This window comes from Kogia breviceps, chromosome 3 (genome assembly GCF_026419965.1).
Source record: "Kogia breviceps isolate mKogBre1 chromosome 3, mKogBre1 haplotype 1, whole genome shotgun sequence".
Taxonomy (NCBI): Eukaryota; Metazoa; Chordata; class Mammalia; order Artiodactyla; family Physeteridae; genus Kogia; species Kogia breviceps.
In genome coordinates this window covers 136872028-136896261 of record NC_081312.1, presented here as the reverse complement: position 1 = coordinate 136896261, position 24234 = coordinate 136872028, and the positions used below count along the sequence as shown (strand labels likewise).

General features: G+C 52.5%; 1 protein-coding gene and 1 long non-coding RNA gene across 2 annotated transcripts in view; one reads left to right on the top strand and one right to left on the bottom strand.

The window, feature by feature from the left end:
* Nucleotides 1-16182, top strand: part of LOC131753025 (uncharacterized) — a 48844-nt gene extending 32662 nt beyond the window's left edge. Inside the window, exons 2-5 of the long non-coding RNA XR_010839785.1 lie at nucleotides 4813-4910; nucleotides 9508-9607; nucleotides 14558-14702; nucleotides 14810-16182. This is a non-coding gene — a long non-coding RNA (uncharacterized lncRNA). The remainder of the gene's footprint in view (nucleotides 1-4812; nucleotides 4911-9507; nucleotides 9608-14557; nucleotides 14703-14809) is intronic.
* Nucleotides 7698-14130, bottom strand: PIF1 (PIF1 5'-to-3' DNA helicase). The gene is made up of 12 exons (XM_059057833.2): nucleotides 13573-14130; nucleotides 12580-12712; nucleotides 12370-12495; nucleotides 12097-12250; nucleotides 11891-12005; nucleotides 11709-11815; nucleotides 10351-10490; nucleotides 9872-9978; nucleotides 9083-9170; nucleotides 8781-8926; nucleotides 7968-8159; nucleotides 7698-7757 (listed from the first exon to the last, which is right to left on the bottom strand). The coding sequence occupies exons 1-12, from the start codon at nucleotides 14128-14130 to the stop codon at nucleotides 7698-7700; spliced, it is 1926 nt and encodes a 641-aa protein (XP_058913816.2).
* Nucleotides 16183-24234: the final 8052 nt, after the last annotated feature.

Below are 24234 nucleotides of genomic sequence, written 5' to 3'. Positions count from 1 at the left end.
CCAGTAAGACCCAGCTCAGCTTCTGTCTCACTGTGAGCCCCCGGGGCCTCTCCTCCTCTTCCCTGGGCCACAGTTGCTCATCTGTGAAATGAGGCCATGGGACCAGCTGACCGCTTTGGCCCCTATCTGCTCTATGTGCCCAGAGGAAGACAAGGCTAGAGCTTCTTCCTCACTCTGGTCCCCCACACCGCCCTAGTCCAGCATGACACTGACACACGTGTGGGGCTGGCCTCTTGGGGCTCACATGCCTGGGGAGGCAACATGATCTGTAAAGGGTCCCTGACCCTCTCCTTTTGAACCCCAGAGAGGGCGTCTCCATCATGTGAGGACCACAGGGGGATTAGCCACTCTGAGATGGGAGGCTGGGGAGGCGGCCAGGACACCTGGGGGAAAGAGGGAGAGAAGGAAGCAGGGGAGGGAGGGCCTCCGGGCCTCAAGGGGGAAGGACAGAGTGGCTGAGAAGGGCCCTGAGGGGGTCCTGCAGTGGGAAGGAGCCTAGCCTCGCAGCTTCACTCCTTCGGAGGAGTGTGGGACATGCCACTTTCTGGCTGTAAGTTTCTGAGTACGTGACCAAGTTAAGGTGAGCTAATCTGGGTGCTGGGCCAGAAGCAGGGGGATGCCTGGGCCAGGAACCTGGGAGGAGGGGAAGGAGAGGTGTGGTTGGCCTGGAGAAAAGGAGAGGGAGGCAGAAGCAAAGGAGTCAGGGTCCCTGCCTGGGAGCTATGCAGGCAGAAAGAGTGTGGAGGGGGGACTTGGTTTTTGTTTTCGTTTTTTAAATTTTATTATTTATTTATTTATTTTTGGCTGCACTGGATCTTTGTTGCTGCGCGCGGGCTTTCTCTAGTTGTGGCGAGCAGGGGCTACTCTTCGTTGCGGTGCGGGGGCTTCTCATTGCGGTGGCTTCTCTTGTTGTGGAGCACGGGCTCTAGGCACATGGGTTTCAGTAGTTGTGGCACGCAGGCTCAGTAGTTGTGGCACACGGGCTTAGTTGCTCCACGGCATGTGGGATCTTCCCAGACCAGTGCTCGAACCCGTGTCCCCTGCATTGGCAGGCAGATTCCCAACCACTGTGCCACCAGGGAAGTCCCGTGTGGAGGACTTTGAATGATGTCTGGTCCCTGATGAGTCACTGTCTGGTGTCACATACAGCCCCAGACACAAGGAGACCTGGCATGGAGGGGCAGAAAGCATAAATTTGGAGCAGGGCCAGGCCTAGATTTCAGACCTTTCCACTCACTAGTTGTGTGGCCCTTGGCTGGTCTCTTGGCCTCTCTGAGCCTCAGATTCTAGAAGCGAATAGCAGTTGTTTCATCCTTACTGGGCAGGCAGGCTGTGAGATGAGGTGTCAGTCTTACCCCAGACCCCCCCACTTCCCTTGCTGGTCAAATGCCACTTCTTCACCTAAGCACGCCACCCCCCAGGACTTGGGAGTGGCATTGTTCCTCAGTCTCCCACACCACCACAGTCCCTGGGGCTACTGGAAGCCTTCTGGGAGTGCCCCAGTCCCTCTAAAGGGGTTGGAGCCAATCCAGAGCCTGTGCAGTGAGGGGACCAAATAGGAAGCTGGGGTAGGGAGTGCAAGGACCCTCCCATACCTGCTTCACCACAGTGTCTCCCGTTCTCCCCACTCTCTGATGGGATATTTGCAACTCCCTCCCCTTTTTCTAAGCTCAGGCCCTGCTTGTCTGTTCCACAACAAGGAGTGAATGTTATTTAAAAGGAGACCAGGAGATTTGCCTTAAATAGGCATGGAGTGCCGTGCCAGGGCCCAGGGCGGCTGGAGGAGGCCACCCTGGGTGTTGGAGAGAAAAGACTGGAGCTGAACAGAGAGGAGAACACTCTCCGTAAGGGTGTGCACAGCCCTTCACAGTTTACCCAGATTAGTCCTGGGCTGTGGTGGATCGGTTACGCAGCGGTTATTCCCACCCTACCCCCATTCTGAGAATGGGGAAACTGAGGCCTAGCTTAGGGAACTGACGGGTGTGCTAGTTGCCAGGTGGCATCTGAGGAGAATGCCATGGTCTTTCTGCTTCAGCCCCCAGGAGCTGGGGCCTCCTGCAGCAGGGAGGGGGCTCCTGCAGGATTGGGGGTAGGTCTTGAGGCCTCCCCCTGACACCTACTCCCACCACCAGGCCCCAGGCCTTTGGCTCCTGCCCCTGGGTTGCCCCTGCTTGCCCTCCCAGCCCCAGCTTGTAACTGGATGCCCTCCTCACTCGACACCTTCCCAGGTGAGCTGGGGCTCTGCTTACTGAACCCAACACCAGCTGGGCAAGGGGAGTGAGGGGGCACCCCTGGGGCAGGCATCTGCCGGGAGGCTGCGAGGCTGCAGGAGGGAGCTGGAGGTTGTGGGAGTCCAAGGAGTGGAAGGTGGGCTGACTGTCAGCCTCCTCCCCGCAGGGCTAGTCTGGCACCCGGGTTCACTGCCCCATTCAGGGTCTCCTACCAAGCCCCTCCCCTTCCATCTCATCCCCTCCCAGCCATTTATGTCTCAGCAGGTGATGCTCTTGGAATCCTAAAGAAATGGAGTCTTGAGTGTGGGGTTTCAGGGACAAAGCTAGGGGAAAGGAAGCAGTGCCTGCTTCCTCCTTTTTGCAAAGGTCCTGAACACCAAGGTGAGGCTTCAGACACCTGGGTGCCATCCTGGCTCTGACATTTACAGCCCTGTGACCTTGAGCTGCCCACCTTCTGTGAGCCTCCTCTGTAAACTAGGTCTAAAGATCCCCCTCGTAGAGTCATCAAAGACGCTCAGATAAGAAGGTGGACAGAGGGGCAGTTATGATACACACAGTCACCGACCAGGGCTGGGACTCTTTGTTTTGGGAAGGAGAGGGTACAAGACCTCATTCTCCCCTTCCCCTTAGAGTCTGGGCACAGCCTGGGTCCTCCAGGAGGGAAGACTGAAAGAGAGTCTTTACTCTGGGCTCCTGCTAATTCTCTTTGTTATTCTCTGGCCACCCTAGAGGCCGGGGGAGGGGGGGGGTGAGAAACGACAGTGGGGAGGGAGAGATGAGGAGGGTTGCAGGGTGGCCTCTTCAGGTAAGTGCAATAAAGGCCAATAGGAGCTAACCATGAGGGTTCACCACATGCCTGTCTCCACCCCAGCTCTTTACCTGTCCTAACTCCATGGCTAATGATGAAATTTGGGCTGAGGTTTTAGGCAGCACGTCCAAGGTTACACAGCAAGTGGTGGAGCCAGTATCTGGCTTCAGTGCCCTCTGCTGACCTTGCAAAAATCCCAGGACCCTGGGACTTGGGTTCCAGACCCAGCTTGCAGTGTGACCTTGGCCAAGTCACCTAACCTTACAAGGGATTAGTTTCCTTTCCCCATAAGGTGGGGATAATGTCCCACTCTCCTCTTGGGGGTTATTGTGGAAAAACAAGGGGGCTAATGAACTCAAACCATGAGACACTTAACAGATACCTAGTACTAGCTTCTCAACAGAGAAGCTTCCCTATGCCTACTGGCCGCCCCAGCTCCTGAGGTGGCCCACCCAGGCACAGAGACTGGAAGACAAAGGACCCGACAGGTCTCTGGGCAGAGACCTAATGACCACTTGGCGCCACCTAGTGGTGCCTGGTGTGTGGTGCTTGGGGAGCAGGAGGCCCACTACTCTGGGATGCAGGGGTCTGAGCACCACCATTGGCTCTGTAGGGGTGAGCAAACTGTGCCAGGATCTCAGAAAGGAGCAGGTCATGCCTTGCTAAACCCTCCCCTGGCCTCCGACTGAGGGTAGGGTGAAGGTGGGCCCTCCACCAGTCCCTCTGTCTCAGCCCCACCTCTTACTCCCTTTGGACAGCTCCATGAACACCAAGTGGAGTGCACAGGGTTCCAGTTCCAGCTCTGCCACTGCCTAGCTCCCCAGGCCTCAGCTACCTCCTCTGCAAAATGGGAGTAAAAATCCCCACCTCTCAGGGGATGGCACTGTCCCTGAATTCTTTAAATATCAAACATTTTATGAAGTGTCTCCTTTCTAAGGTAACTGTGCTCAGTGCTTTGGTGCCTGAAGACATCTAAGCCAGGTCTCTTGCTACTGTGGGGTCTCCAGTGTCTAGCCAGCACCTGGATAAATATTTGTGAAATGAATGAATGAATAAATGAACACACAAGATGGGCAGGAAGTCTCCTTTATCCCAGTGTGACAGGATATTACTGAGGATGTTTTCTTGGTTCTGTCTGTCCTTATCCCTCCACCCCTGCCCCCAAATTCTAAGTGGGGTCACCAGGCTTTTTTGTCTCAAATCTGGAAACTATCTGAGGACACAATGTTTCCTGGCTTTTGCATCCTAGGTCCACTTCCTTGAGGGGATTATGTTGGGGGTAAGGAGAATCAGAGAGGAAGGTCTCCAAGACAGGGGAGGGGCCAGCGATCAGAGGTTCCCCTGGGAGTACCACAGGGAGATGCAGGGTTCCAGAGGGCATGGTGTGAGGCTCCCAGAGAGGTTATGGCTTTGGGAAAGCCCTCCCCCACCCTGCCCCTGGGCCTGGGCAGAGTTATGGCCTGTGGATGCTGGTCACTGTGGGTGTCAGCAGCTACCATGAGGCCCTGGAGCTGAGAGGCCTGCTCCTATGAGGCCTACTCCTGCCTATATGACCCTGAGGGCGGGGAGCCCCCAATCCCAACTGAGATAGGGGTTTCCCTACACCCCCAGGGATGCAGGTTTAAAGTTAAATTAAATGAGATGCCAAGAAAAAAAAGAACTGGGAGGTTCCTTGCACACCTCCCTCATGAGGCAGTCTACTCTCATGATCTGGCCTGAGGGGCAGGGATGTCCGGAGCTCCCCCTCCTATGAACATGTTTGCCCTCCTCCAGGGGCCTTCTGGGGAGCATCTTCATCTTGAGAGAGGATTGCTAAGGACAGGACTTTCTGGTGCCCAGACGATCTCATGAGGAAGACATCTTTAAGCAGGGTGAGTTCATCTGAGAGCAGGGAAAGCTGAAATCAGTCCCTGGGGAAGGGAAAGGGGCTGGAGGTGGTGGGGATGCCTCAGAAGTGTAAGTTGAGGGGTGGGGTCAGAGAGGAGAGTCCCAGGAGAGTGTACAGAAGAAATAACTTCATCTCCAAGACATCTTCAAGAGCCTGGCTCTGGAGGATGATGGGAGATTCATCTCTGGGCAGAAGCCCTGGTCCTTCTTGCACCCTGAAAGCATATTCAGCCTCTTGCCAGGGGCTGCAGGCTCTGCGCAGGAGACCAAGCTCAACCAGAGACATGCCCACCTGTGTAGTTCAGGACTCCTTCCCTGGTGGCTGTGCTCATTGTCCAGGGGTGGCCGCAGAGGTCCTCCTGGCCAGCTGCTCCCAGCTCCACCTTCAGTGACTAGCCTCCCTGGTTCCCACTGGTTCCCAAGCCTGGGTTTCTGGGCTTCATATCAGTTCTTTGAGCTAGGCTTCTGTTCTGCCACCTTCCTTTCCTGCTCAAGTTATCTTGACTTGGAAACACCCTGATCCTTGAATGGCACCACATTTAAAAGCCCCCATGGTTGCCCACTTGTGTGTATGGGGATCACCCTGATGGGCTTGGCTTCTCCTAAGACTGTCTTGTATTTGGGGCAGAGGAAAGGGTTCATGCCACAGAAAAACAGTTGACTGCTCAGGGTCAGGAAGGGTGGTGGCAAGTGCAAGACAGGCAGGGGTCATCCAGGGGGCCCGGCTGGCACCCCTCTAAGACCCCACATCTTGTTTGCCAAAGGAACCAGTGTAGGAACAGGCAGGACTGTGCTCTACAGACACCACGGTGATGATAACCATTAGTCATCATAAATTTTGTTTATTTATTTTGGCTGCATTGGGTCTTCGTTGCTGCGTGCGGGCTTTCTCTAGTTGCGGCGAGCAGGGGCTGTTCTTTGTTGTGGTGCACGGGCTTCTCATTGCGGTGGCTTCTCTTGTTGTGGAGCACGGGCTGTAGGCGCGCAGGCTTCAGTAGTTGCGGCACGTGGGCTCAGTAGTCGTGGTGCACGGGCTTAGTTGCTCCGCGGCATGTGGGATCTTCCCGGACCAGGGCTTGAACCCGTGTCCCCTGCATTGGCAGGAGGATTCTAAACCACTGCACCACCAGGGAAGTCCCATAAATGTTAATAACAGCTACTGATTGACCTCCTGCCGTGTGGCTGGCCTTTCTCCCAACAAACCTATGTGGATGTCAGTTACCACCTGCACTTTATAGGTAAGGAAACCCTTTCAGAGAGGTTGTGTAACATGTCTAAAGTTGCACAGCTGGTGAGTGGTAAAATCAGGATGGAAAGCCAGGTCTCTCCCCGATCTATAACCATCAGTCAAATTCTCCACAGGCTGTGCCTCCTCCACGAAGCCCACCGTGAAGGTCTGAGGCCCTGTAGCCCCTCTGAAACACCATGGCACTGAGCCCCCATTTAAGCAGACACTCCCTGAGCACCCAATCTTTGTGCGCTGGAGCCTCTGCTGGCTTTTGGGAGACAAGGACAAACACCTTCAAGCACCCGAGATTTCACATCCCCTAGCAACCAGCATGGTTTCCGCCTTCTTGAGGTCTCCCACCATTGGCAATTTTACATTTAACTAACCATTGCTCTCTAGAGCTGCCACTGCATGCTTCCACTATAACCTGTATTTATCAGCCAGAACTGATACCTTTTCACTCATAAGCAGTGAACCTTAATAGTCTTTGCCAGCCTATGAGGGCCCCTGAGCAATTTCCATCAGGCTTTTTGATCAACTGAAGCTATGATGATCAGAACATCCAAGCTGGAGCCCCAGCAAGGCACAAAGTGAGAAAGTTTCAACCGAGGCCCCCAGCATTTGGACATTGTGATAGGCCCATTTCCATCGTGTGAATGCTCTAGTGTGTCCTTGTCAGACTGTTGGGTGTCAGACTGTTTGCTATGAGTCACCAACCTCAAGTAACTCAACTTTGGCAAATAACCAGTGATACTAACAAAACCTCATATAAGGGTGCTCTGAGCTCAGCCATCAAGGCGTTAACAGACACCTCTGTGTGACCAGGTATGCGTGGTGGGGTAGGGGTAGCACCCCGGAAGGGGTCAGCCAGTGCCCCAGGTAGGGGTTCTTAAAGGGAGCATAAGACTCAACTCACAGTCCTCACACAGTTCACAGGTTTATTTGTCCAAAATAAATACAGTCTGAGAACATCCATTTCAATACTCCTACACACGATTTCTTCACCGAAAGAGCAGCATAAGATATAGACACAGTTTGCAGTGCATGTTCTCAGGTTAGGCTCAGGAGGGTGTTTGCCCTGGCTTGTGCTGGGCTGGGTCTAGCTGTGAAGATCCACGCACCCCCCCCCCAGGTTCCCTTCTCTGCTTGGGATCTGAGTCCCCTGCCAGGACCCCTACAGCCTATTCCTACTCCTGGAGGACCTGCCACCTCTCCTCTCTGCAGCCTAAAGAGAGTGGCTTTCACAACCGTGTGGCCCTGTGGCCAGCCCCTCGCAAAGAGTCTGTCCTATAACACCAGCTACCACTGTAGGCCCATTGCCAACTCCTGACCCTGGAAGCAGCTCACCCAGGGCAAGGGGAAAAACTGAGGCACAGCTGGCAAATGGATGGGAAGCACTCTTTCCTGAGCCCTGCCAGGAGGCTGAGAGCCCCTGATGAAGGGAGAAAGGGACATTCACTACCCTCCCCCAGGTATCCCCTGGGGCCTGGCCCACCAGGGAGCAGGAAGAGGGGGAGACCACCCTTTGTCTTCTCTTTGCAGATCAAAGGTTTGGGTCCACGTTCTCCTGGTCTGAGGCTGCCTCATCGTCATTTGGGAACTCCTATATCAGAGCCAGAGAAACCCAGTAATGGGCTTGTGCCATCCCCGTGTCGTAGCCTGGGGGCCAGCATCTCCCTCCTCTTGCCCCTGCTGCCAACGGAGCCAGAGGAGGCTCTGCCACCCCCTCCCCATGGTCCTTTGGCCTTCCCTCTGTCCTAGCTCCCAGGCTGCCCACGGCCACATGGCCCACCATTGGGTGACTCCCTCTTACCAGGCTGAGGCCCCTGTCCTGCCGCAGGGTAGCATAGAAGCTCAGCACACGGGGATCACAGCGAACCACCATGGGGTCAAAGTCCAACACACATAGGCCCTGCAGGCTGCGGGCCCGGGAAAGGGCCACATAGGCCTGGCCGCTGGCAAACACACGGCCCAGAGAGATCTCCACGCAATCCAGGGACATGCCCTGGGGGATGGAGGGACAGGGCTGGAGCCAGCTCAGCCTGAATTCACTTGTGCCCAAGAACCTGACCCCACCTCCACCAGCCCAGCTATTGCCCCTGATCTCCTTGCCCAGTCCAGAGATTCTGAGTCAGAGAGACAGGATGATGGGTGTCTGAGTAGGGGGGTGTCCAGGAAATACAGATCCAAGATAAGAGTAGAGGGATAAGGGTGAAAGGAAAGAGCTCATATCTGGGTCAGACAGGCATGGAAATGAATCTTGGCTCTGCAGGGCACTAGCTGTGTGACCTTGGACAAGTTACTTAACCTCTCTGAGCCTTGGTTTCCTCTTCTGTAAAACAAGAATGATTATTACAACTATACCTCCTACAGCTGTCATAATATGTTAAAATTAACATATCCAATAGTGGCTCAGAAAATGGCAGGGCCCAAGATGACAGAGGGGAAGTGTATGTGGCCAGGAAAGAGAGAGGAAGTGGGATGGGAAATGCACTAAAAAGAAAGGTTTATTCTACAGCTGGTCTGGAACTTTCCATCCAGGGCAAGTTCAACCCTCACAAAGCCTCTAAGACCCCCCACCCTTCAACATGCCCCAGGCCTATCCTACCCCCATCCCCACACTCACCTGGCTCTTGTGGATGGATATGGCCCAGGCCAGCTGGAGGGGCAGCTGCTGCCGGCTGAGAAGCCGGCCCCCAGTGGCCTGCACCATCCAGCGGTCAGCACGGATGACCTCGGTGACTCCACACAGGAACCGCACCTGGGGCAGCCCTGAGGGAGGTGTGGAGAAGTCCCACCTTTCAGTCCCACTTCAGGGCTCCAAGGTGAGGATAGGCCTCACCTTTCCATGCTAGCCTTTTCCTCTGCACACTAACCCCAGGGCCCTGCTGCAAACCCGAGCAGTAGGACTGCTCCCCTATCACTTACCTCTCCCCTCGGCTTCGAACCCAACTACCACCCCTCGGGCACCATTTACCAGGCCCCGAGACACTGCCAAGTTCTTCACCAGCATCACCTGCGAGAGAAGGAAAACTGGAGGCATGGACAGCAGGGCATCCCTACGCCTGGCCTCAGCTCCAGGGGTTGCTTCGGCGGATCTCCGAAGCTGGGGTCTGTCATGGAGGGGCACTGAGTCTGCTGGGGCTCCTGCGACAAACTGCTTTATTTCCTTAGGTCTCAGTTTCCCCTTGTGTCAAAGGGGAATGACATTTGCTCAGTTTGCCTCAGAAGGAGGGGGTAAAGAACAATAAGGTGACAGGGCACAATGACCATGTCTATTACAGGGAATGTGTATGGACCTCAATCTTGAGGGATAGCCCTCTTCCAACTACTGTGCCTGCGTTTCCCCCTAGGTGCCCTTTGGAACCTGAGAGAAGGATCCCACCTTCACCATTGTGGAAGGAAGGAGGATGCTCACGGTAGAGGCTACACTACAGAAGACAACTGAGTGCTGTAGGTATTTTACTCTGAATTTAGAGATGGGGAAACCCAGCTTCAGCAAAGGAAAGGGATTTGTCTAAAGCAACACTGCTTGGAGCTTCAGGTGGAGGAAGAGGAGGGCAGTGGAAAATGGAAGACAGGAAGGTGGCTGGGAACAGGAGGGAAGAAGTTTGCTATGGTCACAGCTGGGCCCTCTGGCTGTGGAGCAGCCTGTGCAGAGGGGCAAGGATCAGGCAGGCCGATGCTCCCAGGGTCTAGGCCCTGCTTCCCACTCACCTGAGCCCCCAGCTTTAGCTGAAGGAGCTGGCTAACGGGACACTGGGCATCCAGGGTCCGGGCTTGCTCAGGGTCACTGTCCATGGCCTCAAAGCTGTGTACCTCACCTGGGAAAAGAGAGTTGGGCAAACAGATTACAAGTCACTGACTTGTGGCTCAATTTCCGAAAAAAACACATATTAGACCAGGGCATGGAGGGGAGGTAGTGAGCACAGCTCAAACCTAGCTGGGGCTTTGGAAACAGAGGCCTGGGTTCAAGTCTCATTTTTAGTGTTTACTGGCTGAATGACTTTGACCCAGGAAAGGTCACATCTCTCAAAGTCACAATTACATCTGCAAATGTAAGGGACTTTATAGTCACAGAGGCTGGGACCAACTGAGATATCTAAATGACACCAAGGGCCCAGGCTGCCTGGGGGGCCATGCCTTCCTGATGGCCTCTCCCAGCTGGCCTGGCCCAGCCCCAGCTCCCTGCTCACCTGGTAGTTCCTGCAGCTGCCTCTCATTGGTAAGGGCCACATCATCCTGGTGGGTGCAGAGCCTCGTGGCCACAATTCCATCTCGCCCCACCCTGTGGGCAGCCGTGGCCCGGAGCTGGCGGGTGACCTCATCTGAGCACCTGCGGAGGCCAGGCTATCAGGGCAGAGCCTACCTGAACACCAGGGAAGGCGGGGCACGTGGGTGATATGGCCCATGCAGCAGGCCGTGGACCAGGCTTGGGGACCGGATGGGGCACCAGGGCAAGATTTGCTGGTTCCCCAAGCTGGCCAACTTGTTCCTTCCTCACTTGGACCCCAGACATGAAGAATGAGCACGGGGGTGGTGCTTGGCTGTGGTCATGGGCGAGCACCCTTCCCTGTGTCTGCCCCCAGGTTGGAGTTAGCTGCTCTCCTGAGGAAGTTAGATATGATGAGTGAGCATAGGCCAGAGATTTAGAGACTGAGGTGAGGCTCTGATGTTGATACCCTGTAATACTGGTACCCTATAATCAGACTGGCCTCCAAGCTACAATTTTCTAGCCCCTTGCCTGCTGCCTTAGGGGAAAAAAAAAAATCTAGCCTGTGTTTCTATCTTCCCCACTTCAAGCCTTCCTCCAGGGAAGCCTGGGTGCTGCAGCAACTCAAGTGAGAGGAGGGGGAAGAACTTGGGAACACTTCTCACTGTGCTGCCACTCAGCCTTTCTCTTGTCCCCCACACTTGCTGGTGTCTGCTGTGCACCTTCCTACCTGCCTCCTGTCCCCAGGCATAGAAAGCCCCTCACCACCACCACCTGCTTCCTTCATCCCATCCCAATCTGACCTGGGTCCCAAGACCCAGCTGCGGTCCATATCTTCTGCCCTCCTGGCCTCCTTTCCACTCCCAAGTTAGAGTACCTGTAGCATTTCAACCTTTTGTCCTAGCTGGGGTGGGATCAGGTCTGCAACCTCCTCTCCCCCACCAAGTGGCCACACAGGTTCAAAGAGTAGAAGGAACTTGGGTTTTAGAGTCAGACCTGAGTTCAAATCCCAGCTCAGCCACTTACTAGCCATGACTTTGGGCAAGTCACTTCACCTCTTTGAACCCCAGTTTCTGCATCTGTAAAATGGGAGTGTTAACATCTCTGAATAACTCTTGTGTCTCCATCTGCCCATAATTCCCTGAGATGTACTCTGTGCCAGGCCCTGTGCTGGATGATAGGGACCCAACCCTGGGGGAGGCTGGGCCCCAGTGCTCACAGAGTCACCATCCCCAATGGGGCCATGAAGCATTTCTCTCCCTTCTCTGGGTTCCTGTGCTCCTCTCTGACCCACGCTTGGATCTGCATCCCATGGCCCCTTCTCTATTCACCAGGGCCCACCTGCCCAGCCGCACAGCTTGCAGCAGAGAGATGAAGGTCTCGTCCGTCTGCCTCCACACCTCAGTCAACTCCAGGGTCACTGGGACACATCTCCTCCAGCTCTTGGCCTGGTGGGGGCAAGGTGGGGCGTCAGGGAGCAGAGCAGACACCTATGGGGGTTAGGGCCAGAGGGTGAGTGCTACCTGGAAGCAGAACTGTGGGGGCTGGGATCCCTTGGTTACAGGTGGCAGCTGCAGGAAGTCCCCACAGATGATGAGCTGGATCCCTCCAAATGGCTTGTTTTGCTGCCGGACAGCTCTGGAGAGGAGCATGTGGTGCTTTAGGCGCTGGGGTGAGCGAGTTCCACATGGAAGACCACCAGAACCCAGTTCTCACTGCCCATGCTGACCTGGCCACGGCCTCCAGCTTGTCAAATAGGTCCGCTTCCACCATGGAGATCTCATCAATGACTAGCCGCTGGCAGTTCAGCCAGCCCTGCCGTACACCTGGCCGCTGGGCCAGGGCCACACACTGGGCCAGGGGAGCCTGGCCCGAGCCAATGCCTGTGAGTGACACTATTCAGCCTGGGCTGAGATCCCAGCCCTGTCTCAACCCTGACCTCCCCTGTCTTCCCAACCTGCCTGGCTTGCTCCCAGCTTAAGCCCCAGAGGCTCTCACTTACCTGCAAAGGCATGGAGGGTAGTACCCCCGATGTGGCAGGCTGCCACCCCAGTGCTGGCAGTGGCCACAGTGCCTGTGGGAGGCAGTGAGCCCAGGATACGCTTCAGCAGATAAGACTTCCCCGTCCCTGGGCAGAAGGCAAAGTCAGGGCCACTTCTCCTCCATCCTAGCACACCACTGTTCCCCCCACACCCACTCTGCCCCCCACTACCTGCACTCCCAGTGAAGAAAATGCTTTGGCCTTTCAGGACAACCCTCAGCACAGCAGCCTGTTCCCTGGAAAGCTCTGGTTTGGTGGGGGGCAAGCTCAGCTTCTTCACAGGCAGGGGCCACCTTGGGACTTCCTGGGGGGATAGGGCTGTCTCAGGGCCTCCCCACATTCCCTAGGCATTGCCCCCTCCCTTCTTGGCCTGGTAGCCCTTTGTGTCTCTGCTGGCTTCTCTCCTTGGAGCCCTTGGGCAGCCTTGGTTCACCTGGAGATCTTGCCAGTAACCACAGGGGTCCAGGTCTCTCCTTGAGGAAGGGACCGAGGCTGGATCTCCACTGACTCCTGGTGTCCTGAAGACCCCGGTGTGCAGGTCCAGATTCTCCTTCAGCGTTCTCCCCTGGGTTCCCTAACTCTCCTGGTTCTCTTACCCATCCTTCCTTCACACTACCCTTCCTGTCACAGATGTGTCTCTCTTGCCTCAAAACACCCAAGCAAAACCCTGCCTAGCTAGGGCCCCTTCTTGCCGCATCTCTGTCTTCTCACCAGCTTGTCTCAAACCTCTGTGGTCTGTGATCCATCTGTTCCAGTTCCCGAACAGTGTCAGACCCACCAGACTTTGTCCCCCTATCTGATTGGACCTGTTGGCTGCCGCTACACAGCTGACCACTTCGTTCTCTCCAAAACCTCCTCTCCTCCTCCAGGGCGACCAAGTTCCCACTTTTCTTCTGAAGCACCTTCTCTGCTTTCTCTTTTAATGTGACCTTGGCCCCCTTTTCCTAGTCTCATTACTCAATCTCAGGGATTGCACCACGAGAAACACATGCACTATTCCCATATGCCTGTCATTCTCAGAAGTCTGATGAGCATCTCATCTGAGATAACCAGTAGCCATCTCGAATACCTCCACCATCTTCCCCCCACACTTGGGTTTTCTCGGTCTCTTCCGTCTCAGTGGCACACCCACTCCCCAAGGCGTCCCCCCTTTCCTGTCCTCACGGTGCTGGGCTTGGCCCCCGACCGGGGCTCCGTGGGCTGCTTCACCGGCGTGGAGTCCGTGACCCTGGTGGCCGCCGCGCGCCGCAGCTCCTCGGGCTGCACCGGGCTGATGGTGACAAAGTCGCGGGGCCGCGGGCCAAGCAGCTGCGTGCGGGCGGAGGCCGGCCCGGGACCCGGGGCCGCGGCCAGCTTGAGGCGCAGAGTGCGCAGGAAGCGGCGCAGGCGGTCAGGGGGACAGTCGGAGAGCAGCAACTGCACGGCGCCGGTCCGGGGAGCGCCGTCTGCGGGAAGCCGCAGAGTGCTGCGACCGGACGCGGCGAAGCGCGTGAAGAGGCGCGCGGAGCGCAGGGGAAAGCACCGCGGCCGCCCCGCGAGCCCTGGCGCCTGCAGCCTCAGCATAAACTCGCGGCGCTCGTTACGACCCAGTCTCAGCTCCGCGGTGCGTAGGGTCTGGCGCCTTCGCGGCTGCCCGCCCGGGCTCAGCTCCTCCACAGCAACACGGCACCGCAGCTCCGCGTCCGCGCATTCCACCGCCACTGCCTGGGTGCCCGACAGCATCGCCACCAACTCTGCAGGTCTGCAAAAAGACTGTAGCGCAGGGGTCATCACAGGTGGTATAGAGGTCAGGACGGGGAGCCGGGTCATAGCCACAAAGGGTCCCGGGGCTGTCACTGGTAACACAAAGAGTTCACGGAGAAGGTAAAAGGGTCCTGAGGCGAACCGGAAATTCTCTTAGAAATTACTCTCCTACACAATAATTTCCAGAGCGGCGGATGGACAGCGTCAGGTACACCCAGGGTTGGGGAACCTCGGCTGTCCGACAAGGGCCACAGAAGAAGGGATACCCTGAGCAGAAAAGAAGCTTGCTTCCAAGAGACCCAGGGCGGGCACGAGAATCCTGAGTCTTCTCCCCAGGAAGCAGGGGACTCTCACGTGTGGAGGTAAGCAGGGGACTGACATGTAATCAGCGCCTTCTGTCTTCCAGGTACGTTCACTGGTTTATATGCAGCCAAGCATGTCTCACTAATTCCCCGTGTACAGAAGTGGAAAACAGGCTGAGAGAGGCCACAACGGCTGGTGGGAGTCAGGGCTTGTGTGATTCTGAAGCCCCGGCGCTTCTCATCTCCAAGGTGGGATGGGGTAGAAAATATTTGGCTAGGGAAATCGCGGAGAGACCCTGGCGTCCCGGTTTCCGTTCACCCTCCGTCTGACCCACTAATACGCACCCTCCCGGCAGGGACCCCTTGAAGAAGCAGGCGCTCTGCCTCGCACCTCTAGGATCGGGTGAACACTCACTTGCGCCAGCACTCGGGCGAACACGCTGAACAAAGTCGGCATGCAGTCAAAAGTAGGACACTAGAAACTTTCAAATACTGGGTGTAGAGAATCACCCTATCACCGGCCGGATCTTTAAACTTTCCAGCCAATCAGAGGCAGCGGGCGTGACAACGGGAGTGTCTTTCTCTGGGTTTCAACTCGCCCGGCTTGGGCTGTACCAATAGCACGCCGGAGGAAGGAGGCTTATTGTGTGGCGGAGCATACCAAGTCGCGCGGACTAGTGGGTGTGGTGGGAGAGGCTGCGCGTGGTGGTGTGTCACCAATCGCTTCTCTGAAGGTTTATTTTCAGAACCATACCTCCAACGCACACTCCATCCGCTCTAGCCTTCGCACTAAGGCTGAACTTGGCCTTGCGGAAGAGCTGCCTCTGATCCCTCCCATCTCTGTTTACACTCACAGGACCTTTGCCCATTTCTGGGCAGAACCCCCAACCCGCGCGCGCGCGCGCACACACACACACACACACACACACACACACACCCCACAGCCTACTGCTCTCGCTGCCCACCCCGCCCCCAACAGCTCTTTCCACACTTATATGTCTCTGTAACCATCATTTTACGCATTTGTCTTTCCCATGTGTCTGAGACCCATCAGTGAGGAACTCTTGAGACCTGTGGCCAGGTGCTCAGAGAGTACAAGGGAAGTGTGTGGCCCTCTGTCTTCAGGGGATTCGCATCCCTCTCATTGAACTGCATGCTTAGGGAATTCATTTTTAATTATCTTTTTCCTCCCTCATTAAATCTTGGAATGACATAGCTAGAAGGTATCTTACAGGTGAGTCAGCCTGCTCATTTATTGAATTGCCCCCATTTTTCAAATGAGGAAACCAAGGCTCCAAGAAGTTTTACCAGATGTCACATAGCTTGTAGATAGCAAAACAAAGCCTTGAACCCAAGTCTAAGCCTGCTAGTTTAACTGCTACACCACACTGCTCCCAGGTGACTGGTCTAACTTGGTGAAGGGAGTCCAGCCCTGGACTGGAATCTAAGCTCCTGATAGCCACTGCATTGCCCCAGGCCTGCTAGTCAGATGTTACTCTAAGCAAGTTTCCTTAATGTCTCAAGCCTTTATTTCCTCATATTTAAAAATGGAGAAAGATGAAGATGTGATGATTGCACAACTCTGTGACTATACTAAAAAGCATTAAATTATTTGCTTTAAATTGTATGGTATGTGAATTATATCCCAATAAAACTGTTAGGAAAAAATCATGAGAAATATTTTTCCTCTTAAGTGTTTTCTTGACATATGAGTACTAGTGGCACAGGAAAATTTTTAATGTCACTGTGGTAGGCAGAATAATGACCCCCCCTGCCACCCCCACCCACCCCCGCAAACCGCAAAGATGTCTGCATACTAATCCCCAGATTCCTTTTGTGAATATGTTACCTTACATGGCAAAAGGGGCTTTGCAGATGTGATAAATTAAGGATCTTGAGATGGGGAGATTACCCTGGGTTGTCTGGGTAGGCCCAACAGGATTCTTTTTTTTTTCAATTAGGATTCTTATAAGGGAGGCTAGGGAGTCAGAGAAGGAGATGTGATGAGGAGGAAGCAGAAGTGTGTGTGTGTGTGTGTGTGTGTGTGTGTGTGTGTGTGTGTGTGTATGTATATGTAAGAGGGAGAGACAGAAAGAGAGAGAAAGATTGATTTGAAGATGTTACTGCTGGCCTAGAAAATGGAAGAAAGGGCCATGAGACAAGCCATAGAATACAGGAGGTTTCTAGAAGCTGGAAAAGATGAGGAAGTGGGTATCCCTCTCTAGATTCTCCAGAAGGAACACAGCTCTTGATTTTAATCTAGGGAGACACATTTTAGGCCTCCAGAACTGTAAGATAATAAATTTGTGTTGTTTTAAGCCACTAAATATGTGATCATTTGTTACAGCAGCTATAGCAATAAGAAACAAATACAATCATAATCTAGAAAGCAAAAGCTTGGATTATGAACCCATGTCTGTCTATTTCCAAAGCCTGTGTTCTCTTCCCACTACCCTCTGCTCAAAGTGGGCCTAGCACACTCACACTGTTGGCTGGCTACCTTCTCCCTTCTCTCTGTGTAGTACCCCAGACCAATTCTAGAGAAAGCATGGAGACTTCCACATGAATTTTCCCCCAACATTTTATTTCTTTTGGCTTTCAATTTCTTTTTTTTGGGGGGGGGGCTTGCCACTCGGCTTGTTGGATGTTAGCTCCCTGACCAGGGATCGAAACCCGCCCCCCACAGTGAAAACCCCGAGTCCTAACCCCTGGACCACCAGGGAATTGCCTCACGTTTTTTTAAATTGTAAAATATACATAACGTAAAATTTACCACGTTGACTATTTTTACGTGTACAATTCATTGCCATTGAGTACATTCAAATGTTGTATAACCATCACCACTATTTCTAGAAAAGTTTCATTATTCTGAAACAGAAACTTTGTACCCATTAGACAACTCCCCATTCCTCTCTCCTCTCAGCCCCTGGTACCCCAAACATTTTATTCTGAAAATATCCCAACATATACAGAAAGATAGAAAGACTTTCACAGTGAACACCATATACCTACCACCAAGATTCTACAATTAATATTTTGCTGTATTTGGTTTTTTTGCTGTATTTGTTTTAACACATCTAACCATCTATCCATCTCCCCATTCGTCAATCCATTTTTTTAACATCTTTATTGGAGTATAATTGCTTTACAATGTGTGTTAGTTTCTGCTGTATAACAAAGCGAATCAGCTATACATATACATATATCTCCTCCCTCTTGCGTCTCCCTCCCACCCTCCCTATCTATCGCACCCCTCTAGGTGGTCACAAAGCACCGAGTGTCAATCCATTTTTTGTTATTCATTTCAAAGTTGCAGACAACAGTTCATTTCACATCTAAACACTTCAACATGCATAGAATTAACTAGAGTTTATGCTTACCTTTAAAAAAAAATATTTATTTATTTATTTGGCTGTTCCCGGTCTTAGTTGTAGCAGGCGGGTTGTAGTTCCCTGACCAGGGGTCCAACCCTGGCCCCCTGCATTGGGAGTGCAGTCTTAACCACTGGACCACTGGGGAAGTCCCTATGCTTACCTTTTTTTTTCTTAAATAAATAAATTTATTTATTTTGGGCTGCATTGGGTCTTCGTTGTTGGGTCTTCGTTGCTGCCTGTGGGCTTTCTCTAGTTGCAGCAAGCGGGGGTTACTCTTCATTGCGGTGCTTGGGCTTCTCATTGCGGTGGCTTCTCTTGTTGAAGAGCTCGGGCTCTAGGCCTGTGGGCTTCAGTAGTTGTGGCACGCGGGCTCAGTAGTTGTGGCTCGCGGGCTCTAGAGCGCAGGCTCAGTAGTTGTGGCGCATGGGCTCAGTTGCTCTGTGGCATGTGGAATCTTCCCGGACCAGAGCTCAAAACTGTGTCCCCTGCATTGGCAGGTGGATTCTTAACCACTGAGCCACCAGGGAAGTCCCAGTTGGTTCCTTTTTAATGCTGAGTAGTATTGCATTGTATGGATATACTCATCTTCCTATTGATGGAGATCTGGGCTTTCTGGGATTTATGCTTTAATTTCTCTTGAATAAATACCTAGGTGAGAAATTGCTGGTCATGGAGTTTATATTTAGTTTAATATGAAGCTGCAAGAGCTTTTTCCAAAGTGGTTTTCTGCCCACCAGGTTAACAGTGAGTCTTTGGAGCGAAAGGAGTCGGAGGAAAGCTGGGTACAGCCTGGCGATGGATTAACGGTCCTCAGACTCCGCCCTCCTCCCCGCCCCAGCGCCACCGGCCGTCAGCTGGATCCTGATTGGCCGATGGAGGAGGGAGGCGGAGGCAGAGGGACTCCTCAAATCTGGGGCCGGACTTCCTCACATCTGGGGCTGGACTTCCTCACATCTGGGGCCGGACTTCCTCCCTCTGGGCTTTGGGCCCCGTTCGAACCCGCCGGTCTTCTGCTCGCTGCTGCCGCCGAGGGGTCAATTCTGAGTGAAGCGCAACACTGCTCCCCGATCTCCTCGCCTAATCCAAAGCCTGGTTTTAACGCAAGCTGTCGGGAGGAACGGGTTTTCTTCGCCATGAAATTTCCTCCTCCAGAACTCTTTCTACACGTCTTATCTGCTTTCTCCCACTGGCGGTCTCAGTCCAATCCCCGACTCACTGATAATAACGACGACATCAGCACAGGACTAGGTGGTTTACTAATTGCACTTTCGGCGTTTTCTCATTTGATACTTGAAAGAGCCAGCCCCTTCCTTCCTCTCCCTCTGCGGTCCTTTCTCGCTGTGCTTTTGCCCTCCTCACTTTAACAGCCCTAAGCTTACAACAGTCTTGCAGAGGAGCTGAAAGGGTGTTTCGCGGTCTTCCAGCTTCCAGAGAACTTCACCTCGTGTTGCTTCTTCTTTGGGCAGCTGACACTCATTTTATTGAACCTCTGGTACAGCTGATTATACCTCGTTGAAATACTCTCTTAACTTCCACAACATACTCCCCTCGTTTTTCCTACATATTGGCTGCTTCATGTCTGTCTCCTTTGCTAATCCCTTTCCCTCAACCAGACCTCTCAATGTGGGAGGACTTTTTTTTTTTCCTATCTTTTCTACTCACATGGCTTAATTATCAGCTACATGCTGATTCTCAATATTATAACCCCAGCCTGCCTTTCTCCCCTGAACTCCAGACTGTATTGCCATTTTTCCTCCTGATGATATCTCCATACAGGTGTCCAAATGGCATGGTGTTTTTTAAAATTAATTTATTTATTTACTTATTTTTGGCTGCGTTGGGTCTTCGTTGCTGCACGTGGGCTTTCTTTTTAGTTGCGGTGAGCGGGGGCTACTCTTCATTGCGGTGCGTGGGCTTCTCATTGCGGTGGCTTCTCTTGTCACGGAGCACGGGCTCTAGAGCGCAGGCTCAGTAGTTGTGGCGCACGGGCCTAGCTGCTCTGCAACATGTGGGATCTTCCTGAACCAGGGCTCGAACCCGGGTACCCTGCATTGGCAGGCGATTCTCAACCACTGCGCCACCAGGGAAGCCCCTAAATGGCATGTTAAACTCACTCTCTCCAAAACAGAGCTTTTAATCTCCTTCTCCAATACCATATAGACCTGTTTTTCTCCTGTCTTCATTATCTCTGTAAATGGCACCTCCATTTTTGGCTCAAGTTAAAAACCCACACCATATCCTTGATTCCTTCTTCACCTACCACCTCCAATCCACCATCGAAACCTGTTGTTTCTGCCTCCAAAATGTTTTGTTGTTTTTTAGAATTGTAGTATAGTTGACATAAAAAGACAACCTATGGACTGGGAGAAAATATTTGCAAAGAATGCGACTGACGAGGGCTTAATTTCCAAAATATACAAACAACTCATACTACTCAGTAACAACAACAACAACAACAAAAACCAAACAACCCAATCAAAAAATAGGCAGAAGACCTAAATAGACATTTCTCCAAAGAAGACATATACAAATGGCCAATATGCACATGAAAAGATGCTCAACATCGCTAATTATCAGATAAATGCAAATCAAAACTACAATGAGGGGGGCTTCCCTGGTGGCGCAGTGGTTGAGAATCCGCCTGCCGATGCAGGAGACACGGGTTCGTGCCCTGGTCCGGGAAGATACCACATGCCGCGGAGCAACTAAGTCCGTGAGCCATGGCCGCTAGGCCTGCGCGTCCAGAGCCTGTGTTCCGCAACGGGAGAGGCCACAACAGTGAGAGGCCCGCATACCGAAAAAAAAGAAAAAAAGAAAAAAAAAAAAAAAAAACTACAATGAGGTATCACCTCACACTGGTCAGAAAGGCCATCATTAAAAAGTCCACAAACAGGCTTCCCTGGTGGCGCAGTGGTTGCGAGTCCGCCTGCTGATTCAGGGGACACGGGTTCGTGCCCCGGTCCGGGAGGATCCCACATGCCGCAGAGCGACTGGGCCCGTGAGCCATGGCCGCTGAGCCTGCGCGTCCGGAGCCTGTGCTCCGCAACGGGAGAGGCCACAACAGTGAGAGGCCCGCGTACCGGAAAAAAAAAAAAAGTCCACAAACAACAAATGCTGGAGCGGGTGTGGAGAATGCACACTGTTGGTGGGAATGTAAACTTGGTGCAGCCACTGTGGAAAACCGTATGGAGGTTCTCTAAAAAACTAAAAATAGATTTACTATATGATCCAGCAATCCCACTCCTGGGCATGTATCAGGAGAAAACTGATGCAAAAAGATACATGCACCCCAATGTTCATAGCAGCACTATTTACAATAGCCAAGACATGGAAGCAACCTAAATGGCCACCAACAGATAAATGGATAAAGAAAAAATTGAAATATAGTTGATTTAACGTGTTTCAGGTGTATAGCAAAGTGATTCATATATATATGTATATATCATATCTTTTTTCAGATTCTTTTCCATTATAGGTTATCAAAATGCACTTTGAATCTATTCACTTCCCTCCACCTCCACCCCACAACCTAGAACTAGCAACCTGTCAGCTCTCCCCTGGATTACAGCAGTAGTCTCATAATCTCACTGGATTCCTAGATGCCATTCTGGTCCTCCTACAATCCTTTCTCTGAACAGCAGCAGGTGGGATCTTTTCAAACACATAAATCAGATTTTGCTACTGCTCTAGTTAAAAGCTCTCAATGGGGCTTCCCTGGTGGCGCAGTGGTTGAGAGACCGCCTGCCGATGCAGGGTACGCGGCTTCGTGCCCCTGTCCGGGAAGATCCCACGTGCCGTGGAGCGTCTGGGCCCGTGAGCCATGGCCGCTGAGCCTGCGCGTCCGGGAGCCTGTGCTCCGCAATGAGAGGGGCCACAACAGTGAAAGGCCCGCGAACAGAAAAAAAAAAAAAAAAAAAAAAAAGCTCTCAATGACTCCCCAGGCTATTGCTTTTAGAATAAAATCCACCATAGCCTGAGGCCAACTCCCTCCCCTTTTTCCTCTGTGATCTCAAATCTACCACTTTCCTCTTTACTCACTATACTTTTGTCACACTGGCCTCCTTGGTGTTCCTTGAAGACCCTATGCCAGAGACTTTGCATTTGCCCTTTCTTCTGCATGAAATATCTTCCGCCTTTCACTGTGACTGTCTGCCTCTTTTTGGTGACTGTCTCTCATCTTTCAGGTTTCAGCTGAAATTTCCACTCTGTGGAAAAGCTCCCCCCCACCACTCACACCATATCTAAAATTGGCTCCCCAATTATTATTTTATTACCTGTTTACTTTCCTTAGAGAATTTATCACATTCTGTTGTTATCGTGGTCATTTGTTTATTTGCCTATCATCTCTCTTCAGGCTTCAAGAAGGCAGAGATCACCCCTGTCATGTTTATGGCTTTGTGCCCTGTGTTTAGAACAGTGCCGAGACAGGGTAGCCTCTCAACAGATATTTGTTTATTTATTTATTTATTTATTTATTGCGGTACGCGGACCTTTCACTGTTGTGGCCTCTCCCGTTGTGAAGCACAGGCTCCGGACACACAGGCTCAGCAGCCATGGCTCACGGGCCTAGCCACTCCATGGCACGTGGGATCCTCCCGGACCGGGGCACGAATCTGTGTCCCCTGCATCGGCAGGCGGACTCCCAACCACTGCACCACCAGGGAAGCCCAACAGATATTTATTGAATGGATATTTATTCAATGAATAATGAAACCATTCTCTCCAAGTCCCGACCCCTCTATCTCTACTACCTCTTGAATCTGCTCCTGCCATCCTTATAACCACTGGCCTGGTTCAAGCTCTGTCACCTCCAACCTGGATTTCTGTAACAATCTCTGACCCAATGGGTCTCCATGTCTCTCTTGCCCTGTCACCATTCTTCACACAGCAGTTATGAAAATGAGGTTTCAGCATGAAAATCTCGTCAGGCCCTGCTTCACTGCTTCAGTGGCCCCCAGCTATTTGCAGGAGGTATTTCAAATCTTTCAGGTCAGCACTCAAAGCACTTAGTGCCCTAGCTCCTGCTGCCTCCTTGGTGCCATCTTTCTGAACTCCCCACCACCATCACATCCATATGACTGCAGAAATCTGCCTGCAGTCCCCTAACAAGTCAGGGTCTTCTAAAAGTTCTTTTGTGAGATGTTCCCACTTCCTAAATTCCCACTGCACCCCCTCTGCCCCCATCCATCGAACCCTGCTAGAATACAACTTAGTCACTCCAGCCCCTCTGGGAACCAGCTCTCAGCACACACCGTGTACCCTTCTCAGGATGTATCTACCCTCCTACTGGTTCATCAGCTCTACAAGGCAGGGCCTGGGCCTTTCTGTGGCCTGGTCACACAAGGCTGCCAAAACACATCATTTAGAGAGAGCACTGGAGTCAGGAGAGGTTTGAATTCTTGGGCCACCACTTGCCAGTCAAGTGACCTTAAACAGGTCCAAGCCTTGGATTCTTGATCTGTAAAATGAGAATAAAAATTCTATTTATTTCATGGATGGGTACCTACTTTTGTGAGGAGTTTCGTACAGTGAGCAGATAACAGAGGTGCTCCAAATTCTTCTGAGTGAACAAATAAATGCCAGGATGAAGTATTGGAAAACACCCCACTTCAGAGGCACTCAATAAACTTTGTTGATTAAATGGCACATATGCAAAATAGACTCCATCCCTTCCACAGCCCCAGACTTTCAGTGACTTCCCATTGGCCTGAGGTTGAAATGTAGTCTCCTCAACACAGCTTCAAGGTCCTTTCTACACTGAGCTCTGTCTGCTTCTCCAGCTTGGCCTCCCTATACACACACACACACACACACAAACACACACACACACAATACTCTTTCATACCTCCATGCCTCCATGTTGTTCACACTGTCTCCTCTGCCTGGAATGCCTGTTCCTTCTGTCCTGGTTTTAGTGCCCTTCCTTCCTCTATGCCTTTATCCTCACATTTAACACATAGTTTTCTCTGTTTACATGCCTTTCTCTCCTGAAAAAGGACAGGGACCCTGGGTCCTGCCATTATCTTCCAGCCATTAGTGTAGGGCCTGATGAATAATCAAGACAAATAAAATATTTGTGATGAAAAAAATGTGGTGTGGAGGCAACAACCATAGGGGCAGTATGGGCTGAATGGGGAAACTGAGACCAAAGTGGTTATCAGTGGCTCACTCTCAAGGGACAGAGCTGCCTGGATATCAAAACTGACCTCACCCCCAACCCACCATGAGTTGCTTCTGAGCAACAACATGAATTCCCCAGGGGCTCTGGTCTCCAGCAGGCAGAACATGAGTTTCCAGATACAGGATCTTCTGAGTCCTCTGACACAGGGTACAACGGCTGCACAGCTCTGCCAGTTGAGGGAATAAAACAGTGTGGTGAACACAAGAGATTGTTGTCATGTATACTG